The sequence below is a fragment of the Saccopteryx bilineata genome, chromosome 2 (genome assembly GCF_036850765.1).
Source record: "Saccopteryx bilineata isolate mSacBil1 chromosome 2, mSacBil1_pri_phased_curated, whole genome shotgun sequence".
NCBI classification, from domain to species: Eukaryota; Metazoa; Chordata; class Mammalia; order Chiroptera; family Emballonuridae; genus Saccopteryx; species Saccopteryx bilineata.
The window spans coordinates 512,333-530,247 of NC_089491.1; the positions used below are offsets into that span (position 1 = coordinate 512,333).

At 48.4% G+C, this 17,915-nt stretch overlaps 1 protein-coding gene across 3 annotated transcripts in view; it reads left to right on the top strand.

Annotated features, from left to right (window-relative positions):
• The window catches only part of PNPLA7 (patatin like phospholipase domain containing 7), a 69,782-nt gene that overhangs the window by 22,773 nt on the left and 29,094 nt on the right, over positions 1–17,915 (top strand). For all 3 annotated transcript variants that reach the window (XM_066255594.1, XM_066255596.1, XM_066255595.1), the window contains 4 exons: positions 297–385; positions 497–643; positions 15,756–15,833; positions 17,441–17,646. In XM_066255594.1, the coding sequence (XP_066111691.1) occupies positions 297–385; positions 497–643; positions 15,756–15,833; positions 17,441–17,646 (520 nt within the window). The remainder of the gene's footprint in view (positions 1–296; positions 386–496; positions 644–15,755; positions 15,834–17,440; positions 17,647–17,915) is intronic.

Sequence of the window (17,915 nt, forward strand, 5' to 3'; positions counted from 1 at the left end):
ACTCAGCTTTGCTGCAGCTGCTGAAGGGTCAGGACAACCCTGACCTGTGGGCAGGACTTGCATCAGTGGGAGGCATGCCCAGTGCAGTGGCTGGCGCCCAGCATGCCTGGTGGCCTGGGAGGCAGACCCAGGGGCTGTGTTTGTAGGATCTGGGCCGAGACTGGCTCCTGCTGGTACTTAGCATGTTTACAAGGCAGGTAGCGCAGTGGCTTCACTTAGGAATGGTCCGCTGTGGTGGGGGTGCCCAGCCTGCCCTCGCCGCCAGCACGGGCCCTGAGTCTCCCTTCCGTCTGCAGGTGCCATCTCAGACCTGTGGGTGGCCTGTGACCACACCAGGGTCCCTCTGCATGCAGAGGAGCGCCCCGGGAACACTGTTGCCGGCAAGGTAGGTTGTCGCCCTCTCTGCACCCCGCTCGGCTCTCCCTCCCCTGCACTGGGGCCCCTGGTCCCTCCCCAGCCCTGTCCCTTCTGACCACGTGTCCATGCTCTTCTCAAGTCCAAGAAGAGCGTGGTTGTCTCAGAGACCCCCTCCGCCGTCTTCCACTACTCCGATAGCAACTCGGATGAGACCGTCACCAGCACGCAGACAGACGCCATCTTCAGAGCTGCCAAGAAGGACCTGCTGACCCTGATGAAGCTGGACGTAAGTGCTCCTGCCCTGGCTCCCGGCTGCACTGAGGTGGGTGGGCATCTGACTCCCGCCGACTTTCGTCCTTCAGGCACCCACTCCTTTCAGGGGGCGTGTCCCAGGGTCGGGAGCCACAGCCCCTGCCTGAGCGGCCCAGGGGGTGTCCTCGTCCTCACTGTGCACGGGTGTGGGGAGGGGTCACGCTTCGCTGGCCTTGTTCAAGAGATGGGGACGCCACCCAAGATGCTGACGAGGGTTAAAGTGACAGCTCCCGGATGGACCTCCATCCCATGCAGTTTTTAGTCCTTTTCCCCTTTCACACTTAAAAAAATTTCCCCGTTGACTTGAGGGGGGAGGGAGAGAGAGAGAGAAGCATCAGTCTGTTTCACTTCATTGCATTTAGTTGTGCACTCATTGGTTTGCTTCTTGTACGTGCCTGACTGGGGCTCAAACCCACAACCTCTGGGACAAGGCTTTATCCACTGAGCCACCTGGCCAGGGCTTCCCTCTCACTTCTTTTTTTACAGAGACAGAGAGAGAGTCAGAGGGAGGGATAGACAGGAACAGACAGACAGGAACGGAGAGATGAGAAGCATCAATCATTAGTTTTCCGTTACGACACCTTAGTTGTTTATTGATTGCTTTCTCATATGTGCCTTGACAAGGGGGCTTCAGCAGACCAAGTAACCCCTTGCTCTAGCCAGAGACCTTGGGTCCAAGCTGGTGAGCTTTGCTCAGACCAGATGAGCCCTTGCTCAAGCTGGTGACCTCGAGGTCTCGAACCTGGGTCCTCCACATCCCAGTCCAACGCTCTATCCACTGCGCCACTGCTTGGTCAGGCTTCCCTCTCAGATTTTAATGCTGTGAACATGAACACCTTATCTTCCGGAGAGTGAGTCCCCGTGCAACCAACCATGACAGGGATGGGACTCCATGCCACAAACCTCTTCTCTGGGATACTGCTGCCCTGGCCTGTGTGTGGACTTTGTGTGAGTGACCCGCCCTGTGTGTCCTCCGAGTCCTCGTCCCATCACTGCCACTGGTGGAGCCACCATCATCTTTCTGCCTCTGGGGCCGGTGTGTAAACAAACACACCACAGGGCCTGCTCCTGTCTACACCGTGGGGACGTGTGTGTGCCTCTGGGGCCGGTGTGTAAACAAACGCACCACAGGGGCCTGCTCCTGTCTACACCGTGGGGACGTGTGTGTGCCTCTGGGGCCGGTGCGTAAACAAACGCACCACAGGGGCCTGCTCCTGTCTACACCGTGGGGACGTGTGTGTGCCTCTGGGGCCGGTGCGTAAACAAACGCACCACAGGGGCCTGCTCCTGTCTACACCGTGGGGACGTGTGTGTGCGTCTGGGGCCGGTGCGTAAACAAACGCACCACAGGGCCTGCTCCTGTCTACACCGTGGGGACGTGTGTGTGCGTCTGGGGCCGGTGCGTAAACAAACGCACCACAGGGGCCTGCTCCTGTCTACACCGTGGGGATGTGTGTGTGCCTCTGGGGCCGGTGCGTAAACAAACGCACCACAGGGCCTGCTCCTGTCTACACCGTGGGGACGTGTGTGTGCCTCTGGGGCCAGTGTGTAAACAAACGCACCACAGGGCCTGCTCCTGTCTACACCGTGGGGACGTGTGTGTGCGTCTGGGGCCAGTGTGTAAACAAACGCACCACAGGGGCCTGCTCCTGTCTACACCGTGGGGATGTGTGTGTGCCTCTGGGGCCGGTGCGTAAACAAACGCACCACAGGGCCTGCTCCTGTCTACACCGTGGGGACGTGTGTGTGCCTCTGGGGCCAGTGTGTAAACAAACGCACCACAGGGCCTGCTCCTGTCTACACCGTGGGGACGTGTGTGTGCGTCTGGGGCCGGTGCGTAAACAAACGCACCACAGGGCCTGCTCCTGTCTACACCGTGGGGACGTGTGTGTGCCTCTGGGGCCGGTGTGTAAACAAACGCACCACAGGGCCTGCTCCTGTCTACACCGTGGGGACGTGTGTGTGCCTCTGGGGCCAGTGCGTAAACAAACGCACCACAGGGCCTGCTCCTGTCTACACCGTGGGGACGTGTGTGTGCGTCTCTGGGGGTGCACTGTCCCCTCCCAGCCTGGTGGACGAGGGCGCTGGTGGCCCTGCACTGTGGCGGCAGTCGGGATTCTACAGTAGATGTACACGGGTGTGAGTGTGGCTCTGTTCTGCCAGCTCCTGGAGGGCTGGAAGCCTCGCCCGCCTCCCGGGAGGGCAGGTGAGCCTGCCTTTCCCTTTCAACTGCAGGGTTTCCCAGGGGAGAGTCCTGTGATGTGACTACGCTAGGGCTTCCTTTTCTGCTTTCCCTGGGGTATCTCTGGCAGAGGTCCCTAACCGTCCTGCAGCGAGCCCCTCCCTGCTGCGGTGGTCCGAGACTTCTGCGCCTGTTGCAGAAATGGTTCCTTATTTTGACTTTTATACAGAATTTTTTTCTGTGTTGCCAGAAGTTTTGTTGCTTTGCCTTTCTGAGGTTTTGATCTTCACGTGAGATTCAAGGAAGAACACGGATTATAGACCGTTTCGCTCACGCATGGGTCAGTATTGGAAAGTCTGACCTTTCCCGTACTGTGTCATCAGCGTGGTCCTTCTGGGCTCTGTGTTTTCAAGGGCCCCGCCCCGCCCCCGCCCCCTCCCCAGCACAGGCAGCTCTCCAGCGCTCCCTCTGGCCACAGCAGGAGACCCGCTGCTTCCCACACCCTCCCAGCTCTTGCTCAGGAAACGAGGCTTTTTTTTTTTTTTTTTAAAGGTATATCTTTTTTTAATTTTTATTTATTTATTTTTATTTTTTACAGAGACAGAGAGTGAGTCAGAGAGAGGGATAGACAGGGACAGACAGGAATGGAGAGAGATGAGAAGCATCAATCATCAGTTTTTCATTGCGCGTTGCAACACCTTAGTTGTTCATTGATTGCTCTCTCACATGTGCCTTGACCGCGGGCCTTCAGTAGACCAAGTAACCCCTTGCTGGAGCCAGCGACCTTGGGTTCAAGCTGGTGGGCTTTCCCCTCAAACCAGATGAACCTGCACTCATGCTGGCGACCACAGGGTCTCGAACCCAGGTCCTCTGCATCCCAGTCCGATGCTCCATCCACTGCGCCACCACCTGATCAGGCGAAACGGGGCTTTTTAATGCAGGTTTTGTCCTCTGTGCCTGTGGCACCCACAGCATGCCAGCTGGGTCAGTGTTCGGCTAACGTTGGGGGACAAAGTAGGGAAGAGAGCAGGAACCTTCCCTGCACCGCAGTCAGTCGCGCTGGTCTTTCCTGTTACATGAAGCTTCCCCCTTGCTGCTGCTAAGACATCATCTTCATGTCGCAGTCTGCCCTCCCACGCTGAGGGGACGGGTGTGTCTTTGTTGCCCTCCCACACTGAGGGGACGGTGTGTCTTTGTTGCTGTCCCCACGAAAGCCTTTGGGCTGCTTCCATCTGTCCCCGAATTCCTCTCGAACAGCTGTCATATGATCTCTTCCACGTGGCCTCTGCCCGTTTCCTCTCCTCCCCCAGAGACTGAGGTGCCTGTGCTTTACCTTCTGTAAGGTTTTATTTTAAAAGTCTCCCTATACTTGAGCCTTGACCTGGCCCGATAGCTCGGTGAGAGCATCGTCCTGTGCGCAGAGGTCGGTTCGGTCCGGGTCCGGGCAGATACAGGAGCAGATCAGTGTTTCTGTCTGTCTGTCTCCTTTCTTCTCTCTCTAAAACCAATAAATAAAATTGTAAAAATAGAAGTCTTTCTATACTTGAATGCAGATGTTTTGTTTAAGCTCAGCACGTCTCTTATTCCAGTGTCTGACCCACTGTTGAACCTGAGATCTTGACTGGGTGCTGTTTGTGGTCCTGAATGCCTGCTGTGCTGAGCAGCCGCACTGCTGAGTAGCCCATAGCTGGTGCGACATGTTCCCGTCTGGTTTCCACGCTGTCACATTCAGCACCTGGCCACTGTGGTGACAAGTCTCTCCTGGGGCCACCCCGGCTGCTTCTGTCCTGCTGGTTCCTGCTCAGTGTCCAGTCTGCTCTGTGCCCAGGTGCCCTCAACAAGTGCTGTGCGGCCTGCGCCCGTTGGGTGTCACATGGACCCACGATGAGGTGACCTCCTGCAGGAGTGGTTTTTGTTTGCTTTGCCGGCGGTCTGTGTTGCTAGTCTGAGATCCCTTAGTTCAAGCGTGAAAGTGCAGTTTCCTGGGCCACTCAGCGGTCTCATTGCTGGACTTCCAAATTCTTCAGTTACGCTTAAACTTTTTTATTAAATTTTTAAACAGGCTTTCCTGACACCAGCCACACTGCCTTTTTTTTTTTTAAGAGCAGTTTTGGGTTCATAGCACAACGGAGCAGGGATCACAGAGATTTCTCATGTCTGCTACCCCCACCGTCAAACCTCCTGATGGTCCATTGTTACACTTGATGAACCCACACTGACATGTCACCATCACCCAGAGTCCACAGCTGACATTAGGGTCACTCATGGTGTGGTGCGTTCTGTGGGCTTGGACAAAGGTGTAACGACGTGTCTGCTCTGACAATGTCATGCAGGGACGTTTCACTGCTAACGTCCCCTGTGCCCCCTGCCCTCCCTACCCCACTCCCCCGGCCCCTGATCATTTCATTGTCCCCGTAGTTTCCCTTTTCCGGAACCCGCAAAGCTGGAGTCACAGTGTGTGCGTCCTTGTCAGGTTGGCCCCTCTCTCAGTGAGGGGTGTGTGAGGTCCCTCCATAACTTACAGCTCGGGTCTTCTTAGTGCTGAGCAGTTTCCCACTGTCGCCCACTGCAGGGTGTCGTGACCGCTTTCATGCTTAGCTGCTGTGAATAAAGATGCTGTATACATCCACGTGCACCTAAGTTTTCAGCTCATTTGGGTGAAACAGTGTACCTTTTATTCCCTTTTCTTGTCTTATTGCATTAGCAGCTGCTATGACGCTTAAAAGAAGTGGTGAGAGAGACCATCTTGTCCTACACCTGATCTTAGCAGGAAAGCTTCGGACTGTAACCATTAAGTATGATATGTGACTAGGTTTTTTTCAGGTATTCTTTATTAAAATGAGGATATTCCCCTCTGTTTCTAGTTCACTGAGAGCTTTATCATGAGTGGGTGTTGGATTTTGTCAAATGCTTTTTCTGCATCTGTCAATAGGACCGTGTGATTTTTCTTTTTTAGTCTGTTGTGGTAATGGATTACATTAATTGTTTTTCAAGTGTTGGACCAGCCCTGCATACCTGGGATAAATTCCAGTTGGTTGTGGTGTATTATGCTCTTCGTATGTTGTTGGGTTTGAATTTCTAATATGTTGTTGAGAATATCTGCCATCTGTGTTTGTGAGAAATATTGGTCTATAATTTTCTTATAATGTCTGGTTTTGGTATTAGGGTAATGCTGGTCTCATGGAGTGAATTAGGAAGTCCTCTCTGCGTCTGTTGCCTGAAACAGATTGCAGGGAATTGGTATAATTTCTTCCTTAAGCGTTCGGTAGAATTCACCAGTGAACCCATCTGGGCCTGGTGCATCCTGTTTTAAAAAGTTATTCTTGATTCAGTGTCTTCATAGTTAAAGACCTATTCAGATCATCTCTTCTGTGTGTTTTGGCAGATTTCTGTCAAGGAATTGTCCCATTTAACCTGGGTTATCACATTGGTGGTCGTAGCTGTTCGTTGTATTTCTTTATTATCCTTTTTAACATCCACGGGACCTGGAGTGATGTCCCCTCTTTCATTTCCGATACTAACAGTTTGTGTCCTCGCTCTTTTTTCCTTAGTTTGCCTGGTGAGAGACTTACTGCTTTTGTTGAACTTTTCAAAGAGCCAGCTTTTGATTTTGTTGCTTTTTCTCTATTTTGATTTTCTATTTTCAGTTTTATCTATTTCTGCATAATTGATTTCTGCTCTAGTTTTTTTTATTTATTCATTTTTAGAGAGGAGAGAGAGAGGGGGACAGAGAGGGAGAGAGAGAGGAGAGAGAGACAGAGAGAGAGAGAGAGAAGGGAGGAGGAGCTGGAAGCATCAATTCCCATATGTGCCTTGACCAGGCAAGTCCAGGGTTTCGAACCGGCGACCTCAGCATGTCCAGGTCAACGCTTTATCCACTGCGCCACCACAGGTCAGACTGCTCTAAGTTTTTATTATTTATTTTCTTCTACTTATTTTGCACTTAATTTGTTTGGTGTGTGTGTGTCTCCTAAGGTGGAAGCTTAGATAACATTGGGGAACAAAATGTTTGTTGCATCCACAAAAACCCTTGTTCTTACCTAATTCGAGTGTGCTGATCTCAAATCTGACATTAGTTTTTCTCTGTAAGCTACAGTTTTATGCAATTCAAGATTTTAGGTTTTCATCTTACTGTAAAATTTTCAGCATTTAGTTTAACATAATGAAGTAGAATGTCTTCTTGGGCATCATCTTTGTGATAATATAATAATTTATATAATACAACAAATACACTAATACACTAAAAGATATGATTGTATCAGAATTTGTCTACAATTTCAAAATAGAACATATTAAAAAACTTATTTGCCTGACCAGGCAGTGGCGCAGTGCATAGAGCATCAGACTGGGATGCGGAGGACACAGGTTCAAGACTGATGTCGCCAGTTTGAGCGTGAGCTCATCTGGTTTGAGCAAAAGCTCACCAGCTTGGACCCAAGGTCGCTGGCTCGAGCAAGGGATTACTCTGTCTGCTGAAGGCCCACGGTCAAGGCACATATGAGAAAGCAATCAATGAACAACTAAGGTGTCACAACGAAAAACTGATGATTGATGCTTCTCATCTCTCCATTCCTGTCTGTCTGTCCCTGTCTGTTCCTCTCTCTGACTCTCTGTCTCTGTAGAAAATAAATAAACTTTAAAAAAAAACCAAAAAAAACCCTTATTTTAATCATAAAATTTGTGCAAAACTTATTTAAATTCTATTCAGGCAAAAATTTGCGTTTGTAGCTCTTGCATTTGTGTACTTTTTGAGGAAAATCTCGTTTGATGCTCCAGCAGTAATCTGCTCATCACTAACAGCTCCAAGATTTTCAGGAAACTTATCAAGGTGACTGTTCAGGAAGTGAATTTTTTTTTTTTTTTTATACAGAGACAGAGAGAGAGTCAGAGAGAGGGATAGACAGGAACAGACAGGAATGGAGAAAGATGAGAAAGATCAATCATCAGTTTTTTATTGCGACACCTTAGTTGTTCATTGATTGCTTTCTCATATGTGCCTTGACCATGGGCCTTCAGCAGACCGAGTAACCCCTTGCTCAAGCCAGCGGCCTTGGGTCCAAGCTAGTGAGCTTTGCTCAAACCACATGAGCCTGCACTCAAGCTGGCGACCTCAGGGTCTCGAACCTGGGTCTTATGCATCCCAGTCCGACGCTCTATCCACTGCGCCACTGCCTGGTCAGGCAGGAAGTGAATCTTAATGCTCATGTTACATCCAATGTCATGGAAAGCCAACAGCATCCTTTGAACCAGAAATTCATAGTTTTCTGCTTTTTTGTTGCCAAGGAAGTTCTTTGTAACTGCCACAAAAGACTGCCATGCTGCTTTCTCCTCCTTACTTATCTTCCTGGAAAATTCTTTGTCACATATGAGCGTTCGAATTTGAGGTCCATCGAATACACCTGCTTTTATCTTCTCGAAAGACAAGGCAGGAAAAGTAGAAATAATATGTTGAAAGCATTTACTTTCTCTATTCAAAACCTGAACAAACTGCTTCATTAAGCCAAGATTGATGTGAAGTGGGGGAAAAATGATCCTGTCTCGATTAACTACAGGATCATTCACAATATTTTGCATCACTACTTCCAGAGCTTCACGTTTTGGCCACTCCTTCTGTGTCCAGTGTTTCTCCTGAGCTTGGCTGTCCCACAAACACAGAAAGCAAGGATACTTCGTGAAACCTCTCTGTTGTCCTAGCAGGAAATTTACCATTTTAAGATCCACACAAATGATCCAGTTATGCTCCTTATTATACTTTAGAAAGTCGAGGACAATTTTTATGTCATTATAATGTTCTTGCAGATGAGTTGAATAACCAATTGGAACCTCTGCATAAACATTACTGTTGTGTAGGAGAACACATTTCAGACTCCATTTAGAGCTGTCAAGAAATAGCCACCATTCTGTTGAACTATAAGTGGTAACACCTAGCTGGCTGAGAAGACTACTGATATCATGACAGTAAACAAAGTGTTTGTCTTCAGAAAAAAAGTCCACAAAAATTTGTTCACACTCCCTGAAATGGGATACTTTAGCTGACCAGTGAAGTACATTCTTTTCTTGAAGCCTGGAGGCTAATAACTCAGCTGCTTTCTTTGATAGGCCCAAATCTCTTACTAAGTCATTCAATTTAGTTTGGCTAAACTGCTGAGGGGTTAATGACTGCTTGGCATCAGAAGAAGACCCTTTAGATTCTACAACCATTTCCTCATGCATCTTACCAAAATACACTTGATCACCATGTTCACTTTCTTCGTCCTTAGAAGAAATAAAACCATTGAAAACTGGAACCGGTACTAGAAAAGATACCTAGTTAAATTGTTTTGTATGCAGAACCCAAGATTTAACTGTTTCAGTAATAAAAATAGCTTCTTTTTTTCTGATTATAAAAATAGTACAGAAAAGAGACAGAAAAGAAAGCAAATTTTACCCCAAGTCTTTCCATCTATAACTTTGCTATTCCACTGCTAACATTTTGATGTTTGTCCCTAATGAACTGTTTCTGTGCAGACACACATACAGATTTTACTTGGATAGAATATTATAGTGTTATGTTTTGACCTTTTTTTAAGCCAATATTTCTACTGTATATTAAAGCCCCACGATCCATATCTAAATCATTCTTTTTAATGCCTAGTTAATTTAACATTATAGAGTTAAAAATCTTTAACATTATTTGATGGTATAATATAAGTTAAAAACTAAACCTGGAATTCATTTTAATCAGAGACTTCAAAATAATTAGAAATTATGATAATTTTATTCTTTCTGAGATATAATACCAAAGTACTTTGCTTTTACTTTTTAAAAATTAAAATATAGTTAACTTACAAAATGTTTTTACATTTTAACCAGTGACTAAGTTTAATTTGTCACTATACAGCATTTGAATGTTTTATTATTATACTGTTGTAGTAAACATAAAGTCAAATCAATATGAAATGTAAAAAGGACAGTTATAGTGATTTAGGTGTAACCAGTTTATACCCTTTTGAGATAACTCCGTATGTTTTAAGAATTTTTTTTTTTTTATAGGGACAGAGAGAGGGAATCAAAGAGAGGGATGGATAGGGACAGACAGACAGGAATGGAGAGAGATGAGAAGCATCAACAGTTTTTTGTGGGGACACCTTAGTTGTTCATTGATTGCTTTCTCATATTTGCCATGACCGCGGGCCTTCAGCAGACGGAGTAACCCCTTGCTCGATCCAGCGACCTTGGGTCCAAGCTGGTGAGCTTTTTGCTTAAGCCAGATGAGCACGCGCTCAAGCTGGCGTCCTCGGGGTCTCGAACCTGGGTCCTTCCGCATCCCAGTCCGACGCTCTATCCACTACGCCACTGCCTGGTCAGGCGACTCCATATGTTTTAACTGTGTGCCAATATCATGTGTTAATTAATGTATATCTTAGTTAAAGCCCACTGTGTAAGGCCCAATTACCAAGGTGTAACGGGTTTACTCTCTTTTCTGATAACTCCATCTGTCAACCTTATCAAGCCCATATATGACTTATGCTTGAAGTGTGATAATGTAAAACTCTATGACATGACGAGTGGCCAAACCATATTTAAGTAGTTGGGGTGAAGATCAATTCAGTTGCCTGAGATTCCAACACAGACTCCATTGCCCACCACGATCATTTGACAACTGCCATGAAGCACTGTGCCTCTCCAAGCAAGTTTGTTTGGGGCCCCACCGAAGCAAGGACCTAGACTTAGCCACTCGTCTTAATTGTGAGTGAATTTTTTATTTTATTCTATTTTATTTTATTTATTTATTATTAAGTGCAAGGTAGGGAGGCAGAGATATAGACTGCCTCGTGTGCCCCAACTGGGATCCAACTGGCAGGCCCCTTGTGGATTGATGCTTTGCCCATCTGAGACGCTGCTCCATTGCTCGGCAACTGAGCTATTTAGCACCTGAGGTGAGGCCATGGTGCCAACCTCAGCACCCAGGGCCAACTTGCATGACTGTGGGGCGAGGGGAGTGAAAAGAGGAAGGGAGTGGAGAAGCAGGTGGTTGCTTCTTCTGTGTGCCCTGACTGGGAACTGAATCTGGGAATTCCACATGCTGGGCCAGTGCTCTACCCTTGAACCTGCTGGCCAGGTCCATCTCTGAGTGAATTAAAGTCTGTGTTATTTAGCTTGCTAAGAGTGTCTTTGCTATTCAATCGATTCCTAATTACTTTCATTTTACGTTATGAACTACCTAACGAACCCAGCTATAACTTAATTAAAACCAACTAAATTGTTTATCATGACATTATACTTAAAACTCTAAGTCTCCTAGAGACCTAACCTTTTTTAAAAAGAATGCTTTAAAAAAGTATTCCTCAGAAGTTTTTTAAGTTTGAGTCTTTAAGACTTAAAAAATGTGAAAAGAAAGAAGAAAGAACTAAAATAAACCCCAGTGTTAAGTCTTAAAAGTTAGGGCAGGGTTCCTAAATTCTGACTTGGATACATCAGTATCAACAGATTCATTTGCTTAAACTACAGATTCCCAGGCCTTTTTATCAACTAAGTAAATAGCTATGGAGATGAAACTTATATTTTAAGTAAGCTTCTTTGGTGTTTCTTGTTAAAGAACCAGTTTGGGATCTTTAGAATTTAGTGTATCTAATTCTTAAACTAGTCTGTTGCTCATCTGCCACGGGGAATTTGTGATGGTTCTGTTGCCACTTTAGGTCTTCAACTGTGAAAGATGGGAGAAGAAACAAAGGGCCATCGCCTCAATGCTTCTCATTCTTTTTCTGCCATATTACACCTCAGGGTTGTGACAGACTCGTATATATAATGATTATTAACTATGAAGTGTCCACCAGTAGAAGGAATGTATGTACAGAAAGAGAGTGTTTACAATCTTAGATATATTTAGTTAAGAGCAATCTAGGTGACTTTTATGTCTCCTTACCTTGGGAATTATTGATGTGCAGGATAAAATACTCAGATGATATATGACATCAGAATGGGGAAATAACTTTTCTTCCCTTAAAATTTAAGTTTCAGAAAGTGAAGTACAGCGTGAAAAGTTTATCACAGGGGTCCCCAAACTTTTTACACAGGGGACCAGTTCACTGTCCTTCAGACCGTTGGAGGGCCGGACTATAAAAAAAAAACTATGAACAAATCCCTATGCACACTGCACATATCTTATTTTTAAGTAAAAAAACAAAACGGGAACAAATACAATATTTAAAATAAAGAACAAGGCCCTGGCCGGTTGGCTCAGCGGTAGAGCGTCGGCCTGGTGTGCGGGGGACCCGGGTTCGATTCCCGGCCAGGGCACATAGGAGAAGCGCCCATTTGCTTCTCCACCCCGCCCCCCCTCCTTCCTCTCTGTCTCTCTCTTCCCCTCCGCAGCCAGGGCTCCATTGGAGCAAAGATGGCCCGGGCGCTGGGGATGGCTCCTTGGCCTCTGCCCCAGGGGCTAGAACTCGGCTCTGGTCGCTGCAGAGTGACCCCCCGGAGGGGCAGAACATTGCCCCCTGGTGGGCAGAGCGTGGCCCCTGGTGGGCGTGCCGGGTGGATCCCGGTCGGGCGCATGCGGGAGTCTGTCTGACTGTCTCTCCCTGTTTCCGGCTTCAGAAAAAAAAAACAACAAAAAAATAAAAAAAAAAAAAATAAAATAAAATAAAATAAAGAACAAGTAAATTTAAATCAACAAACTGACCAGTATTTCAATGGGAACTATGGGCCTGCTTTTGGCTAATGAGATGATCAATGTGCTCCTCTCACTGACCACCAATGAAAGAGGTGCCCCTTCCGGAAGTACGGTGGGGGCCGGATAAATGGCCTCAGGGGGCCGCATGCAGCCTGCGGGCCGTAGTTTGGGGACCCCTGATTTATCATTCCTAAATATAAAATGACAGTACATTCTGAAAGTTTTTTAGTTTGGTGTTGAATTGTAAACATCAGGAGAGAAGCAGTGAGTTTGCTTAATTTAGTCTTGTGGTAACATATCAATATAGCATAGGTTAGAAATTGTATCTGTATTCCTAGGGTGGTTATTAGGTTGTTTTAATTTTGTAAAAATGAGATTGATAAATTTGGAGTATATACTGCTGATATATCAGTACACAAATATGTAGAGAATTAAACATCATAGTGCATTGTACTTGAATATTATCCAATCTCACATGTATTATTAATAGAAAAATCACAATTTCCGTTGACCCAAAAAGTGATCACGCTATAACTTATTATGAATATTGTGTAAAAATTATAAAATTTATAATTTTAAAATATGAAATTTAAAATATAAAATTAAACACTTCTCTTAAGTTCTAAAAAAAAAAAAAAAAAAAGAAAACTGGAACCGGGAGTGGCTCAGAGTATGGGATAGGTTGTACTGCTGAAGGAATATTAGGATATGCGATCATACGCTGTTTTTTCTTGCCGATGCCCTTTGTATGGATCAGACAGAAATAACAGTCACTGCTGTGGTCCTTAGGTTCATGCCAAACCATGGGAATACCCAAAGGCATTCCTTTGCGTTTTCCTTTTGTCCAGTAATGAAGCATTTCCTCACAATTATGACACACAATATGAGGAGCTCAATTCTTGTCTTGATCGCCAAGGGGAACTTGAAAATAGGCAATATATGCACGTGTCACAATGATGAAATATTGTGCCTTTGACGTTGAAGTGTGTAACAGCCACATATATAACAGAAGGTGTCAGGACTATTCTTACATTTACGCCTACTCGAAGAAGCCATGATTCAATCTTAAAACAAAATAAGGGTGGGCCCTGGCCGGTTGGCTCAGCGGTAGAGCGTCGGCCTGGCGTGCGGAGGACCCGGGTTCGATTCCCGGCCAGGGCACATAGGAGAAGCGCCCATTTGCTTCTCCCCCCCCCCTTCCTCTCTGTCTCTCTCTTCCCCTCCCGCAGCCAAGGCTCCATTGGAGCAAAGATGGCCCGGGCGCTGGGGATGGCTCCTTGGCTTCTGCCCCAGGCGCTAGAGTGGCAGTGGTCGCAGCAGAGCGACACCCCGGAGGGGCAGAGCATTGCCCCCTGGTGGGCAGAGCGTGGCCCCTGGTGGGCGTGCCGGGTGGATCCCGGTCAGGCGCATGCGGGAGTCTGTCTGACTGTCTCTCCCCGTTTCCAGCTTCAGAAAGAAAAAAAAAAAAAAAGGAAAAAACAAAACAAAATAAGGGTGTTTTTATCAGATAATAATTTTTTACATTTAAAAACAACTACAATTATGTAAAAGTGATGTTTGTAAAACATTAATTGCCTTGTGGTTATGTTTAATCCAAGAGTCATTGCCCTTTAACTCCAATTTAAAAACCAATGCATGCCATTAACTATAACAAAAAGAAATTAAAATTGCATAAAAACTAGAGCATGCATCAAAAAATGGATTTCAGATTTGGAATCAGCAATGCAGAAATATATAGAAACAGTTCTAAAACCTCATACAACAGAAAATGAAAAAAGATTTGTTCCCCAGTGTGATTGATTTTAGATATTCCTTCTTTTCTAATATGTGCCATCCATGCTAAATTTCCCTTAAGTACCGTTTTGGCTAGATCCCACAAATTTTGATAAGTTATGTTTTCATTTTCATTAGGTCAAAATATGTTTTAAAATTTCTCCACTAATTTTAAAGAGAGAGAGAAAGGGGGGGGAGGGGGAAGAGAGAGAGAGAAGCATCAACTTGTTCCACTTAGTTGTTCCATTTAGTTGTACACTCACTGGTCACTTCTCATATGTGCCCTGACTGGGGACTGAACCCACGACCACAGTGTGCTGGAACAGCGCTCTTATCTACTGAGCCACCTGGCCAGGGCAAAATATTTTTAAATACCCCTCAAGATTTCTTTTCCCTTGAGATTTCTTCTTTGACCTATGTGTTATTTAGAAGTGTGTTCTCCTATTAGCATAATTCTCAGTATTTTATCCCTAAAAGGTGGGCACTGTTTTTAAATGTAACCATAATACCTTATCACAATAATTCTTTAATATGTTCAACTATTTAGCCTGACCAGGCAGTGGCGCAGTGGATAGAGCGTTGGACTGGGATGCCGAGGACCCAGGTTTGAGACCCCGAGGTCACCAGCTTGAGCGTGGGCTCATCTGGTTTGAGCAAAAGCTCACCAGTTTGGACCCAAGGTCTCTGGCTCCAGCAAGGGGTTACTCGGTCTGCTGAAGGCCCGCGGTCAAGGCACATATGAGAAAGCAATCAATGAACAACTAAGGTGTCGCAATGAAAAACTGATGATTGATGCTTCTCATCTCTCTCCATTCCTGTTTGTCTGTCCCTGTCTATCCCTCTCTCTGACTCTCTCTCTCTGTAAAAAAATAAAATAAATGTTCAACTGATTAGTTGGGTCCAAACTTGCAGCTGTCGTGTGGATGTCATGAGTGGCTGTGGGGTCCCACCTGCAGGAGTTGCTGGCTCTCCAGGTCTCCTCTTTTATTGAAGAGCACAGCAGTCCTTCCTTGGGTTTCCTGGGGTCTGGAGCTGGTTTCTCTTTGGGGGTGACAGCAACCTTGTGCCCAGAGTTAGACTCATCCGTCTCCTGACTGGGTTCCCTGCTGTCTTCCCAGCTGACCCGTGAGTTTGCTGGTACGCTTGTCCCATTTCAGTACAGCTGGTGTTCTCACGCCTCCTCAGGGATGCCCTCCCGGGTTCTGAGGGTCCCCCCTGGTGTCCTTGCCTGTCTGGTCGTTAGACAGGACGCCCTCTCACCGCAGTCCTCTCTGTCCCATCAGTTCACAAAGGTGTCAGGGGCAAGTCTGACATTCTACACAGTCCCCCCCCCCCCCGAGGTCCTTCCTGTCTGTCCTGTGCCGACCTCACGGCTTGGTGTGCCCATGTGCACTGCTCCTCCTGTGTGGCCACGTGCAGCCTCCACTAAACGCCTTTCTCTGAGCTCCTGTGTTGACCCTATGCTTCTGTTTCTAGGACCCTTTGCTCCTCGACGGCCGGGTGACACTTCTCCACGTCCCGGGGGGCACGGTGGTATCCAGGCAGGGAGACCAGGTGAGTGTAAGGCCGAGGTCTGCAGGAGTGGTCACTGAGGAGCCCAGTGCTGTGGCCTGGCACTGGATGGGACCCTCCAGAGAATGTGGGGTCTCTTGTCACTGTCCCCCAGAAGGGCTCTTTCCTTGGGGCCTGTCCTCTTAGTGAGGTGGCTGCACATCTGCACTCAAACGTGTGACGTGGCCTCCCTTGCAGAGTCAGGAAGACAACCACCTGCTCAGTCCTGAGACGCAGATGCAGATGGAAATAGTTGGGTTTTTCCCAGTGACCCTTATTTCTGATTCTGAGAGCCACACTGAGCTGGGCAGGTGGCCCCTCTTGGTGAGCTCTGGGGTGTGAGCTGGCGCTCCGTGTGGTTTGCCTTCAGAGCAGAGTCGGTGAGGGTGCCTCTGGCCAGGCAGCAGCCCCAGCGTGGGTCTTGCTCTGCTGGGCCCACTCTCCCCCTGCAGTGGCATCGTCTGGGCCCGGGTGATGCAGCAGTTGGCACAGGCAGAGCTGAGCGAGATGCAGGACATGGAGGACAGCCCAGTGCAGGCAGCGGGAGCCCGTGGGCTCTGGGCGGCTTCAGTGCCCCCGGCCCTGCTCCCTCCTCTCTTCCCTTCGTTTTTATCCTTTCTTCGGTAGATGGAATGGCTTTTCCTTTTCCTCAAAGGAAGTAGACACCTGGCTGACTTCCCATTCCTGATCAGTGTGGGTCACTGGTCAGTCTGGGACACCCGGTCGGGAAGCTCTCTTCCTGTGGCTGGGCAGGAAGCCCAGCCACACCCATTTCGATTCCTGCCAGTCTGGCCCTTTCCTGCTTAGACCACAGACACGTGGTCCAGTTGGCAGGGTGACCAGAATTGGACAGAGGTCCCATGATGGACACAGATAAGCTGAGGTTAGCATCAGCGTGGTTCCGTGGGCATGTCTGCAGGTGTGGGCCCTGGAAGGTGATCTGTGCGGGGCAGGCAGGGAGGGGCTTGTCAGGGCACACCGGTCAGGGCTGCGTGGAGAGAGCAGGAAGCGCTCTTCTTGGGGACCTGGGGCCTGTGGACACTAGGAAGGGAGAGGCCGTGTCTGTCCCAGTGTATCCCTCTCTCTGACTCTCTCTGTCTCTGTAAAAATAAATAAATTAAAAAAAATTCAACTGTTTAGTTGAACCTCCCTCCCCTCTCAGCGGGCGCTATGGTCCCCGTTTGTGTGGAGCCGTGAGTATGTGGACACAGGGAGCGGAGGCAGGTGTGTGGGGAGCTCACTGCCCGGCACCTCCGGGAGGGTCACCTCCTGGACTGATGAGACGGCCTGGGCCCTGCGGAGCAGTCCCTGCTCTGAGAGGCAGGCAGAGGGCAGCGGGCAGCGCCTCCGGGAGGGTCACCTCCTGGACCGATGAGACGGCCTGGGCCCTGCGGAGCAGCTCCTGCTCTGAGAGGGAGGCAGGCAGAGGGAAGCGGGCAGCACCTCCGGGAGGGTCACCTCCTGGACCGATGAGACGGCCTGGGCCCTGCGGAGCAGCTCCTGCTCTGAGAGGGAGGCAGAGGGCAGCGGGCAGAGGACAGCGGGCAGAGCCTCCGGGGCTCCTGGCCGACTGGGCCGCGCTAAGCTGGGCCTGGGCCTGGTCTTACCAGGACGTGAACATCATCTTCGTGGTCTCGGGGCTGCTGCACGTGTACCAGCGTAAGATCGACAGCGAGGAGGACAGCTGCCTGTTCGTCACGCGCCCGGGGGAAATGGTGGGCCAGCTGGCCGTGCTCACCGGCGAGCCCCTCATCTTCACCATTAAGGCCAACAGGGACTGCAGCTTCCTCTCCATCTCCAAGGCACACTTCTACGAGTGAGTGCCCCGTCTGCCCGCCCACCCAACCACACGGCCTCCTGCTCTGCGCTGGGCCACGGGCCCACATGATGCCTGTGCTTTTGCGAGGGTGGTGGCTGTCATGGGACCAGGCTGGCCGCGGTCTTCCCCCGCCCTGCTCGTACTTGAGGAGACAGGCGTCCTAGGGAGAAGGGCAGGACAGCGTGTGAGGGTGGGATGGCAGGAAGGGGTGCTCCTCTGCCTCTGGAAGCCAAGGTGAACGAGCTCCTTCTTAGGACAGTCTCCTG